At 35.6% G+C, this 11,938-nt stretch overlaps 1 protein-coding gene across 1 annotated transcript; it reads right to left on the bottom strand.

Moving 5' to 3' along the window:
* Nucleotides 1-2,635: 2,635 nt before the first annotated feature.
* LOC103973793 (ribonuclease III domain-containing protein RNC1, chloroplastic) lies at nucleotides 2,636-10,924 on the bottom strand. Its single transcript, XM_009388455.3, has 5 exons — nucleotides 10,025-10,924; nucleotides 8,372-8,576; nucleotides 8,038-8,238; nucleotides 3,218-3,304; nucleotides 2,636-3,034 (listed from the first exon to the last, which is right to left on the bottom strand). Exons 1-5 carry the CDS (start codon nucleotides 10,816-10,818, stop codon nucleotides 2,717-2,719), a joined length of 1,605 nt encoding a protein of 534 aa, XP_009386730.2. The 5' UTR covers nucleotides 10,819-10,924; the 3' UTR covers nucleotides 2,636-2,716.
* Between the last annotated feature and the right edge of the window lie 1,014 nt (nucleotides 10,925-11,938).

Below are 11,938 nucleotides of genomic sequence, written 5' to 3'. Positions count from 1 at the left end.
TTTCGATGTATCATTGGCCATTTATTTGGGTGAACCGGTCCTTGTTGGATTTGAACAAAGAGTTCTCGGTCATCTTTGACCAGAAGGATAAGGATGTGATGATAGGATATCAACGAGATTAATACTTTGATTATTGATAGTAAGGCGTAAGGATTGAATATCACATTCATTATTTATTATTTATAAAATAAAAAGTTAGAATCAACTTATGTATCATGATATATATATATATATATAATTAATTAATTAATTAATTGGATTATTATGCACTGATTAGTGCTTATGATTTTGACATGTATCGACAATGCTCGATATACTTTTATTTTTATTATTCTTTATGAAATTGAGAGGTACAAATCCATATTTGATTCGGTGTTTTGGCACTTAGGGTGTATTTAAAATGTCATTATATATGTTTTGTATTTTGTTTAACTTAGTAATTTGTTCATTCTTCCTATTTATGGGTCCAATAATAAGGTTAACAATATTTATATTGACTATAATGTGGTTGGAGTTGATCCTAGGAATGGATTTGTCTATCTTAATACTTTCAAATTTATCAAAATATAATTATCACAACAATTCAACTAAAATAATATGTATAAGGAGTGAAGGAGGAATTCAATTCGTTATTTTTAAATCAATATCTTTATCAATAAGACTAGTTGAGAATCTTAGAAATTTATCAAATATGATTTTAAATTCTCATCCTGGATCTAGTATATCATCATCAGATCAAGATCAATATTATTATTATTATTATTATTATTATTATTATTATTATTATTATTATTATTATATATATATATATATATATATATATATATATATATATATAATACAAAACAAATCTTGATGGTAAATTCTATATATAAATTTATTAGAAGTTCATGATAATTGTGGATTTGTTAACAATTTAATTAGTGAATACAATAATTTTGAATATAATGAAACATGGATTAGGTATTTGTTAGGTAATGATGTTACATGGTGTTGTTTGTCAAAATTTGATCAAAGGGAGCCAATTTTTTTATTGAAAAGAATTATAAACTAAATCATTTAGATGTTCATACCTCACCTTTAGCTTTCTATTGCTTTGGTTGTCATCCCACCTTCTTCATTTTATCCATGTCTCTTGTTTCCTTCCCACAGTCTTGCCATTGTTTATAATCAGAAATTGAAGAGTTTACTAGTCTTCACCGCATCACTACAAACTAAAAATCAAGGATAGGAGGTAAATCCTCATGCTAATTACAATAAGAAGCAGAAGTCCTAACATAATTAATGAACCAATTTGCTGGATGATTTACCCTCTCCTCTTAGTTGGATTATATATATGGTAGCATAGAGGAGGCTGGTGAAGACAACAAAGAAAAAAGGAAGTTTTGTTTATTTAGCAATGGGATTGGATTGCTAAAAGTAATGCTTTCATGTCATTCAAGTCAAAGAAATTGACAAAGAGAAAATAGGACTTTGTAAGATGATAATAAATGGATTGAGAAGCATCAGAATATCATAGAACATTTCTAAAAATCCAAATTTAACTTCATTTAGAACCAATTCAACATGAGAACAATGAAACATACTTCATTAAAAGAAATACCAATCTACCTCGATCGCATAGGACCAGAGACTTGAGCCTAAGGCCTATTAAAAAGTATTCTACATCGTATCTGGGGGGAACAACATCTTTTCTTTTTTCTTTTTTTCAAGTATGTATTTGTCATTGAAAGTATAATCTCTTTACAAATCCAACTAATAAGGCTTTCATCTGGTGATTGATTGATTTCCCATTTTGTCTTTAAGAGTAATCATGTAGTAATGATCAAGTAATTGAGCTAGGTAATTGTGAAGGTAAAAAAAATACTCTCTATTAATCTTATAAATAGAAAAATAAAAGAACTTTGTGAACAGTATGCAATGGAAACTGAAATATTGGTGCATTAAAACAGATATATGTGTACTACAGGAACTGCAAGCAACAATTATAGTCACATTCTTCAAATTGTGACCAATCAATTGTCACCCTCCTACTAGAAAACTGATGTATTTGAACCTTATCTAATTGTGACATATAACTCAAGCTTGAATAGTTTGCACTATCCTCTTTTGCCTTTTTCTTCAGTCTGAGTTAAACAATTCAAGGGGTACTTGGCTAGAACTTTAATCATCTTTGACTCTATAGAATGAGTCTTCTAGAAAACTAAGAACAATATTTGCCATAATATTCTAACTATTTGACTCTAATAGAATGAGTCTTGTAGAAAACTAAGAACAATATTTGCCATAATATTCTAACTATTCTGGGACTACCACAAATATTTATCCATCATCAAGCTTCCAAAAGTAATGTCATTAGTCAAACTAAGAACAATCAAATATCTTTCTTATTGTTTCAAATAAAATATGTCCGACGCTGACTTCATTATTTATCTAGAACACTAATAGATCTCCCTTGGAGATGTCCAATCATCTTAAAAAGTATTTTTCCTCGTCTTAAATAATTTTCACCGAAATCTATCTACTTTACAAATGTTTAGTTCCAAAACATCTCTGCCAATCAATATCCATTTGTTCCCAAGGATTTGAAGAACATAAATCCAAAATGAATGCACAGAATCTATGCTTTGACAACTGGATGAAACGGGCACTGGGAACATGTGATAATAAATCATTAAAGCAATACAAAAGAGTAGAATTCTAGCAATTCAAAATTTCAAACAACCTTTGGCTGGATCTGCTCAAAATCAAACACCTCAAACATCAAACGCCTGACATCTGGTTTACCATAGACGGTGTATGCAAGACCATGTATCGCTTGCTGTACTGCAGTTGTGGCCGGATTTCTCAGCCTTCGGTTATGCTCGTACTTGTCTTGTGCTAGCTCACCATAGATGATGAAATGGTGAAGATGCTTATCCCTCAAGTATCGGCCACAGAATTTGTTCATCAGCGTGCGCCGGTGCTTCTCTTGTAACCATCTACCAGGGGCATCAAGATGCTTCATTAGTAATCTCTCAGCCATCACAAGATCCTGCAGAGGATAAAACATAAACAGGTGTTTATACAAGATAGATCTTGTTGTACAACTTCAATTCAACAATTGAGTGAGCATCATATTTTCTATTTAGAGAAAATATCATTTTTCAGTATTCCAAAATATCAGACTCAAGGGAAAAAAAACCCTATATGAATAGCTTCATTCTGAAAGTTGTACCTGAATCTTCTGGCCAACGTATTCCAACCGCTCAAAACAAAATCGAGGATGCTCAAACTTGTATTTAGAAGGATGTAGAAAGCACAACTGCCATATGAATTTGCATTAGATTTCACTGACAAAGAATAGCAGATCAATACAAGCTGAATCATGTTTACGCTGGCAGAAACAAAAGTGGTTTATGAAACTTAAAAGGAAATACATTATGATGTTATTAGCGTAAACTAGGGAAAGAAAAATCTTCATTATCATTGATAGAAGGAAACAATGAGCATAACTGATGAAATCTTAAGATATCAGAAAGCAAAGAGATAAATCTTTCATCGATAAACAAGAATGTGACCCTTCTCAGGATTTGCAAATTAGCAATCTTTTATCTGGTCAAATTTCTATCTATATCTTTGTCAGCATTAGCTTAACTTCCTCAAATTCTTTTACATATTTTTTATATGCCCATTGCTTGCATGCAATTTTTGTGTCCATGAATAATGAACAAAATTGACCTTACTGGTTCTTCACCTAACCTTTTTGAACCAGCTATTTGAAATTTATTCAACTCCAGTTGGTTTCCACGTATCATTACAATTTTTCAACATATGAGATTTTAGAGTCCCCATTTTTGTCTCTTGTATCCCTTACAAGTCTTCCCAATTTGTTCTTTCTTTTCCCTTACTTTACATCATTATCTGAAGGGTTAGTTCATGAACCAACCAAAACTATTGCAGCTGACCAGTGATTCAATTTACCCCTAAGCTTTCTCTATGGATGGACATTAGATGATCACTAACTTTCCACAGCAATGACTAATGAAGCGCTCAAGCATTCAATGAACTAATATGATGATTTGATTGTTCAGCTTGGTACATGACAAAGTTTTAGAAGATGCCGCAATATATCTCTAGTACCTTCAACCAAGCTACAACTCAAGGTAGGTGGTGGTACTCAATTATTGAGGGCTTCCTTTAATCTTTCCAGTTTTCTTGAGTCCTCATATTTTTCTGTTTAATCTACCTATGATGATAAGGTGGTTGTTGCCTCCACTAGAAATGGTCAAGATGGCAATTGCAATACTATTTTCCTCATCCTGGTTGCAGCCATTTTTTGCTGCCTACCTTCCAACTTTCTCAGTATGGCAGTGACACAGATGCATTAAAATAGTTTAAGAAATGAACATTTCTTTATAAACCATCATTTTGCTGTTTAAATAACTTAAAAGGTTGAGTGTTAGTGGAAGGCATTAATGTGCAATTAGAAGACAAAGAGTGAAAAAAAAAAAAAAAGTGGGGGGGGGGGGTGGGGGGGAGGGGGGGAGGAGTGGGGGGGTGGGGGCCGGAGATCAGGACAAGGCGCTGATACATGTATAAGCAGCTAAGGAGTCTTTTTCTCCATTCATTGCAATGTCTTAGAGAGAGAAACTGAGATCAAACCCGGTCTCTCTCATAGGAATGTGCAGCTGAGCACTCTAAAGGCTTTCTCCATCTCCCATCTTCAATCAGTTACAACCAGAGGTCATATATTGTACAACAATGAATGTAGAAAGATTTTTCCAAAAGAGAGGAATAATAACATGAAAGTTTACAAGAGTTGCTGCCTACATACTGCTGATGAAACAGGCTGCATGGGTCTATTTGCACTCTAGTAAATGATTGTCTAGTTTTGCTTTGGTCAAATAGCACATATATCAGAATGCTTGTGGTTAAACGACCAAAACAATTGAAAACAAAACTGGATCAAGCAATCCCACCTTATATGGATTTTTAATTATGTTTATCTGCAAGAATCATGTCGCAAAATTTACTAAGGGAACTTGTTATGTTAGAATCAAGTAAAAGATAAAGACCTCTCGCACGAGATGAATTTTGATCATTATGCTGAATTGGATCAAGGAGTTGTCCTGGCCTTCACTTCTGTGCAAGGGAGTGTCATGTTATGGGAGCAATTTAGTTGGCTGTCCATGTCAAAGGTTTTTTTCTAGGTACACAATGGAAATGATGGACCCAAGAATTTATCTGGTGGTGTCCCCCTTTGACACTCAAGTCGGTTGCTAAAGGAAGACACGAAGGAAGAATAGCAAAAACCTTTTTCTTTCTTTTTCTTTTTGAAGATGATGTCTAAAGTATATGTGGCCTTCTTCTCTGTACCAATCCAACATGTAGCCAAAATCAGTATCAAACTGAAATTTATTTCTTGCTCAAAATTAAAAAAATGTTTGTGGGATGACATAATATTGGCTGTTTGCTAGATATGTTTAAACAGGTTTTCAATTTATTTCCTTCCTCATGATTCTCAGGCAGACGATGATCAGACAAAAATTTTCCCAAGCATACCCATTGGAAGAACTATTCCTACTTGACTTGGAAACATTAATTAAGTTTATGAAAATTTCAAATCGATACTACAGTAATAGCAGATCAGATTCATAGTGATAATGTAATAATAGTTGTACATTTGTACAAAAATCTATACCTTCAATGAGTCATATGTCAAGCAGACAAAATAATCTAAAAAAGGATCAATAAAAGAATGTTATAACTGTATTTAAACAAGAACCAAAGATTTGACAACCAATTTCCAAGCCAAGGTATGCAATTTTGAATGGTACCGCCCGGTATGAGCAGTATGTACCGGTCCAACGGCATACCAGTACGCGGACCGCCCGTTACTGGGCGAAACGTTTAAAAGCACCCCATATCGGACGATACGGGGTAACATCGGGCGGCAACACTCGAAATTTCGACCATTACCGCCCGGCACAACTTGGTAACGGTCGATTTCGACCGTTACCGCACTGTAACAGTGCTACAGTGCTCCACGGTCAAATTGATGGTTGGAGCCCTTTCTCATAGTATTTAAACCCTTCTTCTCCCCTATTTCACTCCATTACATTCTCATACTCTCTTAAACTATATTAAATTCTTTTTTTCTCACATTTGTACTCTCCTAAACTCTACAAAAGAACACTCCATTATATTCTCATACTCTTCTAAACTCTACAAACTCTTTTTTACATTTGTGCTCCCTTATTCAAATGATTTTTCTATAGATATTTCAATATTTACATAAGGACAATTCGTAATGGACTGAAATACGAACCTTACACAAGATATTCTTCAAAGCCCGGAAAAGATATGTGATATTATTCTTACCTAATTTATATTGATTTTGCTAAACTTATGCTATTACTATATTTATTTCTAACTTAAAAACCCTATCCTAACTTTTTTTTTATTTTCAGGTATTTTCGAAGGGTTTTACACCTAAATTAGGTGTAACGCTCAGTTCGCCATAGCGTACCGCTTGGTACACCCTGATGTACCGCTCGATACACGGTATCGTACCATATCAAGCCAACCTCGAAACACCGGTACGATACGATATTACATACCTTGTTCCAAGCTACCTATGTTTTTAATAATTTGTATTCATCTCAGCTTTAAGCCACTTTTATTTTTCGCATCCTTACATCCTTATTTTATTGCCAAGTCATGACAACCTTAACAGCAAAATAAAAATTTGTTTCAAACCCTACATTTTTGTGATAATATGATTCAAACCTCCATTTGTCAAATATAGCACCATGATCCTAGGATGTCTAACCTGATTACATCATGCTCCTTGTAAAATAATATCATTAGGGAAAAGAGTATTCACAAGATGTACCCAATTTGATCATAAAAAAATTTCCATGAAAAATTTAAGAACCAAATACTCCTCATGTCAGAGTTATAAAGAGCCTTCAAATTCCACATCAAATTTGCTACCTGCCCCCTTTCTTTCACCTCCATAGCAATCTCCCCCTTAGTCCCATGCTCATTTTGCAATGCAACACACTTTCCATGTTGAATGACTAATCTCCCTTGGTCACCCATGATAAAAATTAACTGACAGAATTTTTTTCTCTACTTTCTTTCTCTTTAATTTCCTGTAGAACCAATCACACATTAATTATGCTGGCTGACAAAGCACAGCATAGCATGAACCATTTTGGTCAGCAAATAACCAGCATCCATATGCCGCTGGATATCTAGTGGATTAACTAAATATTATTTCACAAAACCAGCAATGCTGGTCAGCAAATAACCAGCAAATAACCATTTTGGTCAGCAAAATTTCACAGGGTTCAAAACAAAATGCCTGAATTAGTAAACATGATACATCATCCTGCTATTATTTAGTGGATTAACTAACAAGTTAGAATTTCAAAGCCATTTGTATCCCTTGATAGATGTATATCATCAAAATCTCCATCTTCCTGCTCTAATATTAATTTTCCCAAATGAAGAATATCAATCACAAACAGCACAAACATCTGCAACCACAGCTATGAATTTCTTGAACTGTATGCACTAAAGTTGAACATCATCCTGGATATTAACAGTGTCAAAGTCTTCCGAGGATGATACTTCAGATAGTTTCTGGAGGTGGTCATGCAAGTTCCTTTTCCCCATAATTTGCCTATACCAGTTATCAGTCAGCCATTTCTAGGTTGCAAAAGCAGTTGCTTTGCCAAGCTAGGGTCAAATTTGTGTGGTAAAGGTACTAGGGATTTCAACAAAAATACATCCTATCATCATGAATGTATAAAGTGGCAGTTTGAGAGCCTCAAGAATGAATTGCTTGGACAGAACCTATGATTAGATGGCCATAGCACATAGATTCATCAAATTATGGACTGTTAGGCTCCATGATGAACAGTTTCCCAACATATTATGATCACAATTATAATTTCATAACCTATCAAATAGGTATACAGCTTTAAATCATATTCTGCAAAAAGAAGCTAATGATCACATTGAGGAACAGTTTATTCAGTGGTTTACCTGAAGACCAAGGCCAAGTTCAATATTCCTGGCCTCAGTGATATCTGCAATTCGATCGCTCATGGGCAAAGGATAGCCCAGTGTTTCCATAACTTTGGGTCTGCTATCAAAGTCCCAGATATTACCTCGAAACCGATGCATGCCTGGTGGCACACATACCCTAAAAAGCCTTGGATGAGCAAAAAGTGCATCTTGTGGAGGCTGCAGCATAATATAGGTACAAAAAGTTTAGAGCCAGCATAAAGATAGAATGTGATTATATGAAAGTAGAAAATTGCATCAGGATTGATTTAACAGTAAGCAATCAAAAGAAAGGCCGCAAAAAGCTTCATGCCTTATATGCAGCGACATCTTGCCAGCTAAGTTGTTTGTTCTCAAACTCCACTGAAACATAATCAACATCTTCCAGTTGTCGCCTCAGCTTTGGCTGACAACTCTCATCTTCTGGATCCATTCCAAATGCCTCAAAAAGCACACGGTAAACTTCAGGCATCCCAAAGCACAAATATATGGCCCCAAACAATGCCCAGAATACATACCTGAATGAAGACAACAAGAAAAATAAAAGAGGATATGAGACCACCTTTTGAGAACTTTGAATGTGCCTGAGCTCTAACCAAAGAGTAACAAAAAATTGATGATGAGACTCATCAATCCATGAGGAAATCAGAATCCACTGAGATATGAAGTAACACAACTACCAGTAGAACTTTCACATTAAATTATGCATCCTAATTATAGTAGTTCTTATAGGAACTTCTTTCACAAGTGTTCTCATTCTAATAGGTTTGGTGGAAATCCAAGCAACGACTTCAACTACCCATGAACTTGCCTCCAGTTTCTTCCGTTGATCCATTACATACAGATCTTCAAACTCATGTTAAGACTTCAAACTAATGGTTTGTTCGCTTTATCCCTGTTGTAAACCCCACTGAATGGCAGTTCCTTATGATCTCCTTAGTTAATCTATTCTTCAACCATGCATGAAGCTTGCATTAAGATGCTCATCTGACACAATCCTAGCAGAATATTCTTTGATCAAATCCTTTTTTTTTAACTACAAGAATTTCTTTTGGATCTTCTCTTGAAGTCTCTTCTACCAAAAATTTTTACTTGAGATCTCCTATTGAACCTTGCACATGAAGTTATTCGTTGGTTGCTACTAGATCATCTTTTGGGCCACATAGGAACACGGTATCAAAAGATTCATATCTTGAAAAATCTAAAAGTGAAGTCTTTTCATATCAGATTTTCCTTGTGGTGCATATAATTAACTTCAACATGCTATCCTAAACCAAACTCCTTCCACTTGTAAGTTTAAACTATGTCTTGGAGCAGCCTGTTGAGAATGAAAAAGCTTGCTCATCCGTTAGAAAAGTTCAAACTGACATCAGAATCCGATTGCCGTACAGGTTAGTTGCATCTAATGGTTCAGTAAGTCAATATTTTTTGGACTAGTAAACATGACCAAAACCATCACATCTCAGAACAGGAAAATGCTCCAACAAGTATAATGCAAAATACTCAAATCAAAATGGTAAAAAAGAAAATCATACTTTTGGATTCAACTATGGAGATGAGTCAGAAATAACGCATGAACTTACCTCTTTGCCCCTAAATTTGTGTAGTCTCTACAACTTGAATAGCAACAAAAATAAAATTTGATTATTTTGGTGAAAGATGCATTAAAATCATATTTATAAAGCATGTTTTTTCAAATTTTCAGATCATTGCAACTAAATGGAGTAAAAAGCAATACAAATAGCATAATATTTTAAGTGTTTGGAATTTGACATCTGAAACCTAGTGAACATCCCAAACAGAAACCAGCTTGTCAGTGGTGCAAATTAATATACCTAACCTAGTTTATAAACTCATTGTCGTGAGAACTTAATTTGCCACTATCAAATTTAGCAAACATTAATCAGTAAAACAAAAAATTTAGGAGGCAAAAGAATGAAAAGAATAATAACTTAAGCAGACTTACTTCACCGGGGGCTCCCTGTCCTTTCGAATCATCTTATCCATCTCATCATAAGGGAAGACCAGGTTGTGCAAGCTCGCAGCTCTGATCCACTTGGGCAAATTCCTCTTTCCGATCAGCGCATACACCCTCTCCCTCATTGGTGCAGGCGATTCCCGGGGGTACCGCTGAAGGAAATACTCCGCGAACGCCAGTTCGAGCACAAACTGCCCCAGGAACCAGAGCCTGGAGTGGCCGTTCCTGACGTGCTTGGCGTTGGTCCGCTCGCAGCCAGCCACCGGGTGCTGGAACGCCAGGTACAGCAGTGTGTCGAAATGCTTGGCGGGATTGGCGTCGTCCTCGAGCCGATCGGACGGCTCAAGGGGGTACCCCAGAGCCTGCTTGGGCTCCAGGAGGTACTCGTCGATCCAGGTGCGATCGGCATTGTTGAGCCGGGACGGCGGCAGGCAGGAGCTCAGCAGAGGTAGAGACTTGAGGGACAACTGGGGGCTGTTGAGAAAGCGCTGGGTGAGCTTGGCATCATCGAGGGGGGGTTTGAGAATGAAGCGCCGCGGAGGGACCTTCTTCTTAGGGAAGGCGACCTTCTTGCGCTCGGCGAGCTCTCTTAGGAGGCGCTGGGGGCTGTTGGGGGGTGCTTCCTGCGGGGTGTTGGTGGCAACGGCGAGAGCCCGTCGGCGGGGGATCGGGCGGCGTGAGTGGGGAAATTTAAGGTGGGACTGGAGGGGGGCGGCGGAGAGAGAGGAGGAGAAAGAGAGGTCGAAGGAGGGGAGACGATGGAGAGAAGAGGAGAGTTCCATTTGTGTCCGTGAGAGGGGCTTAAGCGGCCATCAATGGAGATCTTTTGGAGGCCTGCAGCGCGGGGTTGGGAGAAGGGAGATAAGGGGAGGGGAAGAGGAAAATGATGTTTAGCTTGATCGAAAGATTGCAACCGTTCGATTCGTTGATTAAGATTGGGTTCTTCCCGTTGTCGGATACGAGAAAATATATAATGGTGAAGGGATCAATTGAGGGGAATAAATTTCTCTCGGTTCTAAATTTCTCATTACCAAACGATTTAGTGTTATAAATTTAAGCTGAAATCATATTTCAATTTTGTATCAATTTTATTTTATTTTACATTTATGACGTAATTACAGGAAAAATAATTGAGAATTGAAATTTTGATCAAATGGATTTTAATTTTAATAAATCATTTCTTGTTGTCTGTCAATTAAATTTTTATTATTTCAAAATGAATATAAATAATCTCCCAAATATTTATTTTACATATATCAACGATTATAATTGACGTTCTAGAAACATTTAATCCCTTAAATTTGATGTGATGATTTCAAAAGATTGTTTCAGATTATCTAAACCAATTTTATAATTCAATTCTTAATATTTTGATATTGATATCTCATTTAAAATGTGTCAAAATATATAAATAGCTTTCATATTAATGAGTTTTAAGAGTTAAGAAATATTTATACAATATGTGTTTAATAAGTCAAAATAAGAGGTTAATTATATATTATCTATAATTAATTATATTTAGTATCTCTGTTATTATATTTTAAAAAATTATATTAGAATCTCTATACTTACAAAAGTAAAGTATTTAATCTCGTTTCTATTAGGATTGGAGCGGCACTAAGAAGGAGGGGGTAAATTAGTATAGTGGATTAAAACTCGTAAGTTTGAAATCTATTTCGTAAATGTATATATATAGAGATTTCGATTTGACAAAGGATGACTTAGTAAAAATAGCTTGAGTAAAGGAAGGAGATGAAAACTGAAAGTTTGCTGCTAAGTAAATATATGTTTCAGAAAGTTGAACACTCACACGTTAAGGAACACCACAATTTAAAGTGGTTCGATCAAATGACATACATCCACTTGCGAAGCCTTCTTTTATGAGGCTCCTAACTTTTACTA

The sequence above is a fragment of the Musa acuminata genome, chromosome BXJ2-2 (assembly GCF_036884655.1).
Source record: "Musa acuminata AAA Group cultivar baxijiao chromosome BXJ2-2, Cavendish_Baxijiao_AAA, whole genome shotgun sequence".
NCBI classification, from domain to species: domain Eukaryota; kingdom Viridiplantae; phylum Streptophyta; class Magnoliopsida; order Zingiberales; family Musaceae; genus Musa; species Musa acuminata.
Note: the sequence above shows the minus strand (reverse complement) of the source record. Positions and strands in the feature narration are given on the sequence as shown.

What these genes read in the sequence shown, in the direction of transcription:
- LOC103973793 (XM_009388455.3), bottom strand. Translation starts at nt 10,818, where the DNA reads ATGGAACTCTCCTCTTCTCTCCATCGTCTCCCCTCCTTCGACCTCTCT. An exon ending in AACTTGGCCTTGGTCTTCAG is followed by an intron (nt 3,305 to 8,037) that starts GTAAACCACTGA and finishes TTCATATGGCAG; the next exon opens with TTGTGCTTTCTACATCCTTC. An exon ending in ACGTTGGCCAGAAGATTCAG is followed by an intron (nt 3,035 to 3,217) that starts GTACAACTTTCA and finishes TATCCTCTGCAG; the next exon opens with GATCTTGTGATGGCTGAGAG.